The sequence below is a fragment of the Aspergillus lucknowensis genome, assembly GCF_044049455.1.
Source record: "Aspergillus lucknowensis strain CBS 449.75 chromosome Unknown BJX67scaffold_9, whole genome shotgun sequence".
NCBI lineage: Eukaryota > Fungi > Ascomycota > Eurotiomycetes > Eurotiales > Aspergillaceae > Aspergillus > Aspergillus lucknowensis.
Window position 1 is genome coordinate 211946 of NW_027263553.1, and position 13110 is coordinate 225055.

At 53.2% G+C, this 13110-nt stretch overlaps 6 protein-coding genes across 6 annotated transcripts; 2 read left to right on the forward strand and 4 right to left on the reverse strand.

Moving 5' to 3' along the window:
• Window positions 1-178: 178 nt before the first annotated feature.
• On the reverse strand, window positions 179-2222 carry BJX67DRAFT_379037 (uncharacterized protein; the record flags this gene model as incomplete). The annotated part of the gene is made up of 5 exons (XM_071032476.1): window positions 179-1088; window positions 1141-1226; window positions 1278-1557; window positions 1610-1726; window positions 1813-2222. The coding sequence occupies 5 exons, from the start codon at window positions 2220-2222 to the stop codon at window positions 179-181; spliced, it is 1803 nt and encodes a 600-aa protein (XP_070888463.1).
• A 528-nt stretch (window positions 2223-2750) lies between these two features.
• On the reverse strand, window positions 2751-4958 carry BJX67DRAFT_392024 (inorganic phosphate transporter). Its single transcript, XM_071034880.1, has one exon. The coding sequence runs from the start codon at window positions 4588-4590 to the stop codon at window positions 2878-2880; it is 1713 nt and encodes a 570-aa protein (XP_070888464.1). The 5' UTR covers window positions 4591-4958; the 3' UTR covers window positions 2751-2877.
• Window positions 4959-6714: 1756 nt separating this feature from the next.
• Window positions 6715-7632, forward strand: BJX67DRAFT_379039 (ribonuclease H-like domain-containing protein; the record flags this gene model as incomplete). The annotated part of the gene is made up of 1 exon (XM_071032477.1): window positions 6715-7632. The coding sequence occupies one exon, from the start codon at window positions 6715-6717 to the stop codon at window positions 7630-7632; it is 918 nt and encodes a 305-aa protein (XP_070888465.1).
• A 529-nt stretch (window positions 7633-8161) lies between these two features.
• Window positions 8162-9112, reverse strand: BJX67DRAFT_379040 (uncharacterized protein; the record flags this gene model as incomplete). Its single annotated transcript, XM_071032478.1, has 1 exon — window positions 8162-9112. The coding sequence occupies one exon, from the start codon at window positions 9110-9112 to the stop codon at window positions 8162-8164; it is 951 nt and encodes a 316-aa protein (XP_070888466.1).
• Window positions 9113-9774: 662 nt separating this feature from the next.
• BJX67DRAFT_370728 (phosphotransferase enzyme family protein) lies at window positions 9775-11329 on the forward strand (the record flags this gene model as incomplete). Its single annotated transcript, XM_071030957.1, has 4 exons — window positions 9775-10095; window positions 10145-10535; window positions 10597-10871; window positions 10922-11329. The coding sequence occupies 4 exons, from the start codon at window positions 9775-9777 to the stop codon at window positions 11327-11329; spliced, it is 1395 nt and encodes a 464-aa protein (XP_070888467.1).
• Window positions 11330-11459: 130 nt separating this feature from the next.
• BJX67DRAFT_379042 (isocitrate lyase/PEP mutase family protein) lies at window positions 11460-12596 on the reverse strand (the record flags this gene model as incomplete). Its single annotated transcript, XM_071032479.1, has 3 exons — window positions 11460-12082; window positions 12141-12288; window positions 12351-12596. 3 exons carry the CDS (start codon window positions 12594-12596, stop codon window positions 11460-11462), a joined length of 1017 nt encoding a protein of 338 aa, XP_070888468.1.
• Between the last annotated feature and the right edge of the window lie 514 nt (window positions 12597-13110).

Genomic DNA, 13110 nt, shown 5'->3' on the forward strand with positions numbered 1-13110 from the left:
CGGACGCCACGGAAGCCGAATAGAGGTTGTTCCGTGTGTTCTTGTCAATGATTGAATATTGTAGAGCCAAAACGTCCAGGTAAAGAAGACCAGTCTCTCCCAGAGGCGAAAAGGCCATACTCAAACACCTCACTATCCAACACCGCAGCCGTGCAGGTGAAATCAAAGTTGAATACAGTCATTCCATCCATGTCCCAGGCATAATCTCCTCCTTCCTTTCTACCATCGCCCAGAATTCCCCCGCAAACTCATCGAATGGATTCGTAATCCAGAGCTTCCAATCTTCCGGCTCCGGGCCGTACTCGAAGCCCACTAGATGGAACCAAGCCCAGTTGTCTGTTTCTGGCGCGTGCCGTGGCCGCTTGGAGAGGTCGTAGTTAAATTGTACGACAAAATTCAGGCGGACAGCTCCACTCTTGTGTAGAGCTCGTTCTCTCGCGCCATACGCTTCAAGGTCAGTGCCAGCAGCTTTCAATTCTGATGCCCAGGTTCGAAGTGCGGGGTTGAAGTCGCACTTCCAAACTTGCTTGAGGTCGAACCAATCGGTCATGAAGTAGTACGTGAGGAATGCTGTGAGTGGTGTATTTGCGCCCCCTATTTTGTTCAGTCCGTCGGCGGATGCCGCAATGGCGTCCGACAAAAATGGTCTCCAGCCATGAATGGCGGAGGTTCTTTTCATAGCAAAGTCTATTCCTATAAATTGGCTAATTTTGTGCAGGAGAGTCCGGCCGAATTTATCTGCCATCTGATACGCAGCGGGCTCGATGCACCCTCCCATGGTGATCCGGAGGATGGCGGGACCTGTACCCAAATCAGAATTAGGATATAGCCTCATTGCCCTTTCGAAGCGGATAGAAAGGGGCAAGCTCTTATAGTCGGGAAAGACGTGCTCTTGAATCAAGGTGAGGGCTTCGGGCGGCCCAGTGAACCCGGTGGGGACCACAGACCCATCCGGTGGCGTTTTGAATAGAGAGTCGTCGTTCTCTGTGGCGCTTACAAACAAGCGGTATAGGTCGAGTAATATGGGTACTTCGTCAAGGTTCCTCTCCCAGTCCTGTGCGGTGTGATTTGTGTAATAGAGGGGGTCGCTGGTATCTGTTAGTGCACTTGGAGATTTCGAGACTAGTTGGTGAAGGATACCAGCCCATGTCATTTTTATGCGCTGGGTCTGCTCCTTGATCGAGAAGCATCAGGCATAGATCCAGTTGGCAGTTCAACGCTGCTATCTGAAAAACGTCAATACATGAGCACTGGGGTCGAGCCTAGACACTGCGTACAGAGAGTAGACTAGTTCCATGGCGATCGGTATCGAAGGGTGAGGCAGCCCCGGATGTGAACAGTTCCTGAACCGCGTTGATATTGCCTTCCATACAGTATTTGAAAACCGGCGAGCAGTCAGGTATGATGTTATAGGTCTGAATGGTGATCCCCCAGCTGGAGTACACACTAGTTGATTGGAAAGACAGGACTTTGTCAAACCCGAGAAAAGGGATTCGGATCCGGTATTTGTGCTCATTGGGCTTGGATTGCCCTTGTCGGTTTGGAAATGTGTTTTGGCTGGATATTGTCAGTCGTATAAGCTCGGCTTGAGCAGATGGGTAGCTCTTACGGTTTCGTAGATACTAATTGGCCGCTCTCGTCATCGAGGGAGTGCTCATCGATGCGTTTAGCACTCGCTGAAATGCCATGTGAATAGACGAATGCACTCAGCTCCCGTATCGAAGCACTGGGCATGCTGTTAGTCAACTGAAGCAGGACTTACCACTGTTTTTAATTTCAACTGCCAACGGATGTCACTGGATATCTACCCACCCGAAGTATGCCTGCTGGAGCAGCAGAAGTGTACTCTTCACGTTATCCAGGTTCTGCCTTCGAGCGTGAACTGCCTCCTTCTTCCAAGCGAGTCGTACTGCCCCCAGTTTGCGGCTAGTGGAGGATATCCGATACTGCTGGATTTCCGAGATAGTCATCTCCAGATCCTGCTGAAATGCACGTAAACGTCGCTCGGCGGCTGGGGTATTCAGAGACCCCAACGCGTCCGGGTTCAGTGTTTTCAACACACCCTGGACAATCTCCGCTTCCTCGATAAGGCCCTCCAGCTCAGTTGGTGCATTCTTGACAAAAGATCGAAGCGTTCTGAGATTTTCGATACTCTTGATGATCTGATCGAGCAGGGCGGCCGCGCTGAAGCCACCGGCCACAATACCGAAGACTTCGGCCATGGTGGCACATCGATCTTGGGTTGGAGCGGGGCGACGTGTTAGACTTGGAGCTGCCGTCATTTAAAGCGCGAAGAGAGAAGGCTGAAGGCTGCATGGGCTGTGGCTGTGTGCATGAGTTGTCTGGACCACAGCCACACAAGGCTGGGAGACTCGAGACGGAGCAAGCGATGGTTGACATCGAGTAAGAACCTGCAGGGCTTTGTATCAGAGCTTTAGAAAAGGGTTGATGCTCGATCTGTGGTTCGATGCCGGCGACAGAAAGCATTGCGATCCAGACATATCGCAAAGCAGGCGAAATAAGAGCTGGGGGAACAAGATCCCTCGGCAAGTTACTTCTCCGTGGAATAGGTCCCAGCAGTTGTCAAGTCTCGAGACATGAAGATCACTTTCTTGGGTCGGGAACAAGCGATGTCTGGCACTCACCCTATGCTGACCTTAGAGGAAGGAGCGATGAGAAGACAATCAGAAAGAGAGACTGTTGGACAAAAGCAGTATAGGCCCCGGGAGTGGGCAAGGATGGGTAAGAAGCGGATGCCAGTAGTATACAAGGTAAAGTATAAATAAGTAGCGAAGTCAATTAGAGGTATATACGGGTATTCTGCAGTACATCATGCGAAGCCTAACAAAGGAGCAGAAACAATTTCACCTAAACCCCCTAAAAGTGAGGAGTGTTGAGCGCCATAACACATAACAGACCCGAGATGAGACCGGCACAGGGCAGAGTCAGGACCCAACCACTGAAGATGAACGCAATCTGGCGCCAGTTGACCGCCGCGAGGTCGTAGTTCATCAGGGCGACACCGACAGCGGCACCAGTCAGGCACTGCGTCGTGGAGACGGGGAGACCAAGACGCGAGGCGAGGAGGACGGTGACGGCGGCGCCGAGCTCAGTGGCGAACCCACGGGTCGGCGACATCTGGGTGATCTTGTTGCCCAGCGCACGGATGATGTGGTAGCCGTAGAACCAGAAGCCGCCGCCGAGGAGGAGACCGGCGATAACGAGGAACCAGACGGGGGTGTCGGCCTCGTCCGTGACAGAGCCGGAGTTGTACGCGTTGTAGGAGCCGACCCAGGGGCCGACGGCGTTGGCGACATCGTTGGACCCATGGGCGATCGACATCAGCATGGCGGAGACGACCTGGCAGTAGGTCCACATGTGTTCGACGCGGTCGTCGTAGCGGCGGGCGCGCGAGTGGATGTCGCGGAGGAGCTGGGAGTCGTGGGTGATGACGTCGCGGGTGACACCCTGGAGGAGGCCGTACTTGAGATATCCCCACCATTTGGTCGGGTTACCCCAGGAGAGCTCGCGGACAGGGTCGATGAAGCGCTCCTCGGGCTCGAGGACCTGCTTGAGGGGCTGGATCTCGGGGCTGGAGGTGAGGGAGTCGGGCTGGCGCTCGACGTCGTTGCCCTGAGGGGCCTTCTCATCCGTCGGGGCGCCATCTGCTTTTCCTTGCAGGGGCGCGGTGGCGTTGCCGCCCGCGCGAACGACACCGTAGGCATCGGCGTAGTGGTTTGTGATAGCCCACTCACCATCGTGGGCGAAGTAGAGCGGGGGGTTCTCCATCCAGAGCAAGGGGCCGAGTGGGAGGTGGTAGAATCGGACGCGGGGGTCCTTCTTGACAAGGCGACGCTGGAAGTAGGGCAGGAAGAAAGTGTACGCGATCAAAAGGCAGCCGAAGAAGCAGCCGAGAATGATACCGGTCGCCTTTCCGGCGCCGAACTCTTCCAGGCTCGGGGCCGTGGGAGCTTCGATGGTGAGGAAGAGAGCGAGGATGCCACCAGTCAGGGCCATGTACCAAGGAACCAGCCACATACCCCACTTGAAGGGGTCTTCGCGCTCGAGGACGCTATACTTTAGGGTACCGAAGATAATGGCGGCGAAACCGCAGGCAATGCCGGGGGCGACCCCCCAGGAGGCGGCGACTTGCGACACGCTTCCCTTCTCCCACGCCCAAGTAATATCGGCCTGGGTAGCGAAACCGACTCCAACGAGGGCACCGACGATCGTCTGCGTCGTTGACACAGGCCAGCCGAGCAGAGTGGCAGTGGTCAGCCAAGTAGCACTGCCGACCTCGGCGCAGCCCATCGCAAGCATGAAAGCGCCGGGATTGCCCTCGAAGCGGTCGGGGGTGATGATGCCAGACTTGATGGTGTCTGTCACACGGTCACCCAGCGCGACGGCTCCAACAAATTCGGTGATGGCGGCCAAAATACCGACATGCCACATCTTCAGGGTGCGCGCAGCGACGGAGGTGGCGTAGGAGTTGGCGACATCGTTGGCACCGTTACTGGCACAACTGAAGACAAAGGCCATCGAGGTGAGGGCCAGAATCCAGTCATACTTGGCAGTGAGTGGGTGAGGCATTGCGACAGAGCCCTTCTGGCAGCAGGATGGTGAACGAAGGGAAGCTGTCGACGTGGATGAAGGAAGTCGAGAGAGGTGAGAGACGCAGATCGGTTGGGAGCGAAGTGCATTTAAGTACGGGACCCTGATGCAGCAGAGGCAACGCGGCGACTCAGGGCGTTCTCTGCCAAGTATCGCCCGACAGGATCTGTCTCGAGCTCGAGCAGAACGTGAAGCTTCAGATGGCCGGCATTGGCTCGATCGCAACTGGAGAGCCAAGCAGATCCCAGAGGAGCGGACTTGGCATCAAGCAGCGTCATCCGAGGTGATCTGCCAATGAGAAGCGCGCCACGAGCACGTTCCTGAGCTTGTGGCCGTCAATGATCCTCACAATGGACGATTCGGGCCATCTCATTGGACTTCCACGGGGCGAGACCGGGGCTTTTCTCGGCGGAGGCTCGGCGGGCCTTGGCACACCAATCAAACCACCGGAGACTCTCTGTTTCCGCTGGGCCCTCGATCACATCCTTTTCTTTTCAAAAGACACGAAACGCATCTATTGCATCCTCTGGCGTCCTTCGTGTTCCAGCGCACGTGGGGTGTTGTCGCGGCTTGTGATGGCCGTCAACCCACCTTCCTCCTCTTGTCCCCATCGCCGAGACGCAGAGTTTTCCTCGTCGCCATGCCAGGTCAGGCTTCACGCGGGCTGATTCGACCCAGCTTTTGCCCTGGCTGCCTTGCCGGGTGTTCTCAAGTCTGGAACTCTCAGCACCTCGTCTCGCGTGGGTCGCGTGCCCAGTCACCTCGGGCTCCTGTCATCCCTGCCAGCTGCGTCAGAGATGCAGGCCCTCGTGTGGTTTCCATGCAGATACTGGTGGGTTCCCGCTCTGACTCCCCACCCGTCGGTGATCTTTACCTCTTGCGATGAACCTGCCGTGGTGGAGTCACTGGAGTGGGAGGCAAGAGACGATGATGTTTTCTAATTTTTATTTCTATTTTCCTCACTGACCCGACTGTCACAATTATGGAAGGCTTCTCGAACCCTTGGCTGTCTGGAAATCTGATAGCTGATCTCTCCCACACCCTGACACTCATCCCACAGCTTGCAGAAAAAGCAATGTCTCCAGGCATGGGGGTGACCAACCCCTCAACCTGACTTCGAATCCAACATCGCGAGTCTCTTTGCTCGGGCCTTGTCTCTGCCTCGTCCGGTCGTTCGAACCACCTTCTGTTCCTCATATCGAATGCCTGGACTGGCTGGCAAGCAATCATACCGTAACTCAGGCATTGTAGAAGATAAACAACACCCGGGGAAAGGGCAGCGACCTTTACCAGTTTGTTTGCAGCATGATCAGACCCGGGATTCCCATTATTTCCATCCCAATCCCGCCCGCTGATCGCTATCTGCAGCCTGCACTGATGTGCCGCATCGAGATCCAGTGTAATCTCATGCTCTCAAGTCGCGACCCACCCCTGTGTGCCACATGATAGTGGACAGGGATCTCGAAAACAGATGCCCGGCCTTCTTGCTCATTGAAGTCGTACACCTCGACTTGTCGAGGCGCCCTGGGTTCATTCGAAGAGGTGGTTTGCGGACGGGGAAGAATAATATACATGTTTATGATCGCCCGCCCAGGGCTTCACACAGTTCTTGGGCACCGACAGCCACCCCCGTGGTCGCTTTTATCATCTCATAAAGTCCCTCACTATTTGGTGGTATCCCCAGCGAAACATGGTGAAACCAACTAACATGTAGAGAAACCATGATCTTGTACCGACGCTGTTACTCCTATAGTACCCCTATCACGTCCAGCAATACGGACAAAAATAGACCATGAGATGTGGCCTAGACAAGGCCTGATTGCCCCCTCACTATTTCTGGATTATCGAGCCCGGTGATAACTACATGATATTTCGTCGTTATCCCAACGGACCGGGTTGAAACTTCGCGGCTCTTTGTTCCCTTGAGTCACCTGATAATGGAGCGAAAGGCTGTCTGACGAGGCGTTCTCAATGACGTGGCCCCTTCTTTTGCCTTGAATACTTTCGTTACCTGCTTTTTTCCCTCGATTAATCGGTTCGATTCCAACTGTTGTTCCTTAACGGAGTCAGTCTTTGAGTATGGCCACAAGTCGAGAACCAAAGATGGACGAAGAGCCCGTCTTTATAGACACCCCAGAAGGGATCAGCACCTTTGTCGACTACGTCACACTCCAAGAGACCCGGCTCGGAGACGCACAGCCCCCACTCTACTTCGACATCGAGGGAGAACGACTCAGCCGGTACGGAAAGGTGTCTCTGTTGACTGTGATCGTTTACGCCGGGAAGGGTCCTGAGCGCACTCACATCATCGACATACATACCCTCGGAGACCGGGCCTTCTCTACCGCCGGCAAGCATGGAAAGACCCTGAAGAATATCCTTGAGTCGCCGCAGATTCTCAAAGTGTTCTTCGACGTCAGGAATGACTCAGATGCGCTGTATGCTCACTACGGGATCCAATTACAAGGTATTCGGGATGTGCAACTCATGGAAAATGCCTGTCGACAGCATACAGCTGGCCGGAGGTACATAAGTGGTCTGTCGACGTGCATCGAGGGGATCCCAAGCCGGGACGATAAGGCTCGGTGGAGACGATGTAAAGAGAAGGGGGAAGCGTTATGGAACCCTCAGAAGGGAGGGTCATATAGCGTGTTCAACAAGCGGCCACTCCCGAGTGACATCGTGGCATACTGTGTTGGTGATGTGCGGTACTTGCCGATGCTATACTTCAAATACAGGCGCGGGACAGAACCTTGGAACAAGTTGATTGCGGAGGAGTCGCAGAGGCGAGTCTCTGCGTCGCATTCGGCTGAGTATCGACCCGATGGGCCGGAGAGGACACTGAGTCCATGGAGTGCGGAGCAAAACAGGCAGCTCGACTTGTGGAATGCGCCGAGGGATTATTTTTCATATGAACCGGATGACGATTTGGACGATTTGGAATATTTCGAATATTCCGATGATTATGATAATGACTATGAGGATTGGACTAGAGCACCGTGGCAGGGACCCCCTTCTTAGTCTAGAGTGGCAATATGCTGTGTTTACCGGATGGTAGTCGCTGATGAGATCTTAGAAACAAGATTGACAGTTTGTATAGGGGGCAAGCTATTGCCGTTATATCTAGCTGTTGTCTGGAGAGAGCAACGTGAGCTGTAGGAGACTGCTAGGTCGAGAAGCGAAACCGTATTGTTCTGTCTCCGCGATAATATCGCCGTACCTGTTACTTGATTTAGTCTGAGGTATAAAATCCGTTGAGGTTTCCCTCCCATATGAGTACGGTAAAGACAAACCTGCGGGATTACGAGGAACAGCCCGTTACCTCTGACGGCTAGGCGCAACAGAAGGCATCAGAGTTCGCCAATGCGGCCCGGAGCCTGAGGTGATAACGTCTCAAGAGGGGTATTGTGAGCGCCTTGGTGTGATCCCAGGAGCTGTGAGACCGGCTGGGAATTGCCTTGTAAACCACTTGTGTACACCATCTCCTTCGGATGGATGTATCATGAACATGAAAACATTGGAGTAGTCCTATTAATATGTAAAGCCGCAATCAAACCTCCAGCTGTCGAAGCGTCTTATACAACAGGATCTGAGCATACAAAACGTGAAGCTCATAAATCAGCCTCGGCAGCTTCTTATAATCCCTTTCAGCATCGCCATTAGAGCCGGGATGCAGATTCGTACACTCAATAGTTATGTATGTCACTCTGGCTGTTTCATCAGACAGCTTTTCGACGATGTACTCTTGAAATCCGCCTTGCATTGACCGCCAGGGAAGACCGTACGATGCTGCTCTGTCCACCGCGTTGATCAGGCTATCTGAAGCTTTCCAGTACATAACCGTACCAGCTGCATCAGCGCGAGTGTCTAGAGCCTCGCTATTTGATGAAAATTCCGAGACCGGCCGGGGACTATCGAAGGGAAGAGCTTTAGGCTGGATAGCTATTCCTCGCGTAGAACTCCAGCTACCAAGAAGGAACGCCCCAACGCCCTTCGGATCCCCGAACAAGGGGGTCCCCGGTGAAAAGGATAACCGTGGTAGATCCTCGCGTTTATCTAAAAGCCACGTCTCTGGTCCTGTTGCTCGGCCGTTGACAAAGGCTGCGAGAAGAGTTTGTGCGAGATGATGTGTGTCATGTGCTTGGCCATTGGGTTCGTCTGTCTTGTGGGTTCTGGCGTAGTTTGTGAGGGCTGATATCGGTATATCGGATTGAAGCGCGACGAAGGAGGAAATCCAGTGGGTTTTGCTGCTGCTGTTGTCGTCACTGCCTGGCCATGGGGATAGGACGGTTGAGTTATCCATTCCCCATGGAATCTCCGGGGTTCTCTTGCCGCTCTCTATCAGGTTGCGACATGCGCTTGACTTCGGAAGGTCTGTTACAGAGACCCGGGAACATAGTCGATTCAGCCGTCGCTTGCCGAGATAGACAAATGCGCTACCAGCGGCAATCAGACAAAGTGTGCCTGTAAGGCGCGGTTGGTTCAGGATGATGTTTGTCATGATAATTGACGTGATGGGAAGTGAAATCGCCCAACTTCCGGCGATATATAATATGCCATAAGTTGGGTCGCGTGATGTATGCCGGATGATGCCGGTCTGTCCCGAAGGGTTCCGAGAAGAGCCTCGCAGCCTTCGTGACTCAGTAATTCGAGGTGGGCTGGGTTTGTCCATTTGGTTGTCTGGGTCAGAATGGCTGGATTGGTTATCCGAGTAGTTATAATTGTAAGGCGTTTGCTTGGTGCTGGAGGACAGGGTTGGGATGCTAGGAGTGAGCGAACAAGCTCCATGAATACAAGCTAGCATTATTTTGATAGAAAAGAATATATTACGAGAAAATATGGAATGGAGAGACTTATAAGCTATATGGTAATACTAGAACCTGCTTATATTTTGCCTTAATATACTTGCTATAGACAGATAAATATCTAAAATTTCCAGGTCTCCCAACCTCCGCCAAGGCTGCGCTTCCAGCTTCGACCAACAATCACAACGCGCTCTTTCTGAACAACCACGAAATGACAGATCGTCCCATCTTTCTCAAACGCCAGCTATGACGGCTATTCGAACTCGCTTTCTTTCTGAACGAAACCCTCGGAGCCACGCTTGTCCGCCGCCGCCAACCCCATGGGATAGTCATGGCCCCTTTTTCTTCTAGCTCTGGAATGAATAACACCGAGATCGCGGTTTCCAAACATGACCTTGAGGCGCTCAATCGGTTTACTTCAGGTCGCTGGCTCTGGAACCAGCGACAGCAGCTTGCCTGCCGCTATGTGAAGTTCGACCTTTCGACGCTTCTGAACCTAGCGGCCTCCGCGATCGGATCGAGATCATGCACGCTCATGTTGAAGATCTCGGAGGGCCAATACAACAAAGTATTTCAACTTACCATGGACGATGGACGCGAGGTCATTGCGAAACTCCCAAACCCCAATGCAGGCAGACCACACTTTACGACAGCGAGCGAAGTTGCAACTATGGACTTTGTATGGCGTAATGCTCCTGCTTCCGCCGCGACAGTATTGACTTTGCTAGTTGAGGAATGTCCTGGGTCTCCCTGTTCCGAGAGTGTATGCCTGGAGTTCTCGTGCATCGGAAAACCACCCTGGAGCGGAGTATATCTTCATGGAGAAGCAGGCTGGCGTGCCGCTTACCAATGTATGGGACACCATCAAAGGGAAGCAGAAGGTCCAAATCCTGGACCAGGTTGTTGACATTGAACGGCGTCTAGCGACCACACAATTTACCAAGTTCGGGTCCTTGTACTATAGACACGACTTTGCTGACGACTCCGATTCCAATGCGCCGCTATATCTGAATTCGACGGGGAACGAAGTGCGGAGCCAAACATTTAGCATTGGCCCGACTAATCACTGTTCTTTCTTTAACTTCGAGAGAGGCGCGTTGGATATTGAGCGTGGTCCATGTAAGTTTGTGTCCGACTTGTATGGTATTATCATTCCGTGGTTAACCGTGTACGACCCCAGGGTCAACGGTCACAGAGTTCATGACGTCTATTGCACGGAGGGAGATCGCAACCGCAAAGGCGCGTCTCCGGTACCCGCTAATGCCGGAAGGTCTTTTCTTTGGCCCCCGACAGTATCAGCCTAGCCTTTCCAAAGAGCTCTCCGCGTTGGAAGACTATCTCAAGGTGGCTCCGTATGTTCTCCCGGAAAACAAGGCCACCCACGCCTCAGTTTTATGGCATGGCGACCTCCACTCGCAGAATATATTTGTCGACCCTCAAGACCCAAGCCGGATCGTGGGATTATTGACTGGCAGTCCGTCAGCGCTTATCCGCTTTTCATGCAGGTCGGGCGCCCGGCGTTTCTTGACTACAATGGTCCTGTCGCTGAAGGTTTGGGGAAGGTTCCCCTCCCACAAATCTTCAATACGATGGATCTAGACGAACAGCAGAAGGCAAAGGCACTCCATCTGGCACAGTCGCTGCATAATCTCTACTTGGTTCGATGTCTTCAAGTTAATGAAACGACTTTTCAAGCCATACAGGCCCAGAATACCCTCCGGCATCAAGTGAGCGTGGTTCCAGGGTTAGTATTGATGGACTACGAGCCACTGCTTAACAGCCTACTGAGAGACGTCGAGAAGGAGTGGGCACATATTGTAGGCGTTGGGGAAGATAGTAGCTCTCCTCGAACGCCGCTCCCATTACAATTCTCGGATGAGCTCGAAGAAACTTGGCAAGGGATTTTCAAATAAAGTCTTCTCCCAGCTTAGTATGTTACCATTTTCAACAGGTAAGTGGTCCGCCACGTCCAAGTGGTCCATTTACCGGCCACCCTCCATCAATTCACAGCCTCATCTTCAACCCGTCGTCCACAGACAAGAATCAAACCCCATTTACGAATCCACTACCTCCAGCATTTGTATCAATATTAACGGATTCCATCAGTCCACATACCTCGAACAACTTCTTTGGCCCCACGTTCTCAGGAGTTCCTACAACGCCCTGGGTCTTCAGACGCTCTAAAGCCGCCTTGATGCCTAAGTAGGCAGGGGCCAGCGACGCGAACGAGAAGATCATAATCCGGAACCCCATCTCTTGCGCCTCCTTCGTGGTGATCACTGGGCCTGCCCCGTTCTCCACCATGTTCAGAAGAAGGGGCCACGGGGCAAGATCCTGTACCGCCTGGCCGGCTTGTTCCTTGGACGTGAAGCCCTCGAGGAGGCCGACATCGGCACCAAGGTCCCGGGCAGCCTTCAATCGACGAATGCACTCATCGTAGCCGTGCTGTTGAAGGGCATCGGTGCGCGCAATTAAAACGATGTCTGAATGCAGACGATCTTTGGCCTGCTTAGCTGCGCGGATGCGGATGAGGTACTCATCCAGGCTCACCACGGCTTTACCTGCGAGATGTCCGCATCGCTTGTTCTGGATCTGGTCTTCAATGTGGAAGCCTGCAACACCCGCTTGAACGTACTGCTGGACGGACTTTGCCACCATGAGGGGACCTGACATACAGATATTAAGACCAGTCAATCAGACAGGTAGAAGTGGAAGGGGACGCACCGCCGTATCCCGTATCCATATCAGCAATCAACGGGGGACCGAAGGGGTCTAGGTTGGCGATCATCTCAGCGTTGGTACGCATATCGTGCAGCTGAGCCAGTCCGAGATCCGCCATTCCGAGCCTCGATGCCGTTGTCCCGGCTCCTGTCTGAATGTCGTATTAGACCACTGGATTGGTTTTGGACCCTGCTGCAGAACAAGACGACGCACCATATACATAGCCTTGAAGCCAAGGTTGATAGCAATCCGCGCGGACAAGCCGTCATAAACGCCGGGACAAACAATCAACTCATTTGACTCGCGAAGTTGCCGCCGCAGCTTAGTCGCACCAGTGAGCATGTGCACAGAGACAGAAGGCTCGTGTCTGACGCCGTTGACTTCATATATCCCGTTCTTCTCCACGGTTATGGAAATCGCAATGTCAGATGCCTTGGTCAGGCCTTCTTCAACCGTCATGTCGATATTGTGCGAGGGATGGGAAGGCAGGAAATATGGACGACACAGAGTATAGTTCTTGATATCGGAGCAAATATTTTCAATGTTTCTGATGCAGACATGCTTTATATACGTCGCCACGGACGGACTATCACCCGGCGGGGCAGCCATCGAAGCATTGAAACTCCGCTTTACAGGGCAATTGTCGCTACGACGACACTACTACACAGATTTCTGACTCTTGATACCTTCGTACTGCGCCAAGAAGTAGAAGGGACTTATCCGGTAAGTCCATATTAACCGCCCTTGACCAGTGATGGGGTATTATGGTCCAAGCCAACACCAGCATGCATGTGGCTGATTGCGTGTCTTCTGAATGAAGGCGCAGCATGACCTTTATTCACTACCAATGTGGAGGCGGCCCACAGGCTGATAGTGTCATTGGTGGAATATCTAGAGACAGACTTGTGCATGTAGAATGGGTTCCGACACCTCCTGCATGACAGACAAACACCAGGGTTGGGATCTAGAAGAT

Bases quoted from the DNA above. Each gene is read 5' to 3' on its own strand.
- BJX67DRAFT_392024 (XM_071034880.1), bottom strand. From the start codon at position 4,590: ATGCCTCACCCACTCACTGCCAAGTATGACTGGATTCTGGCCCTCACC.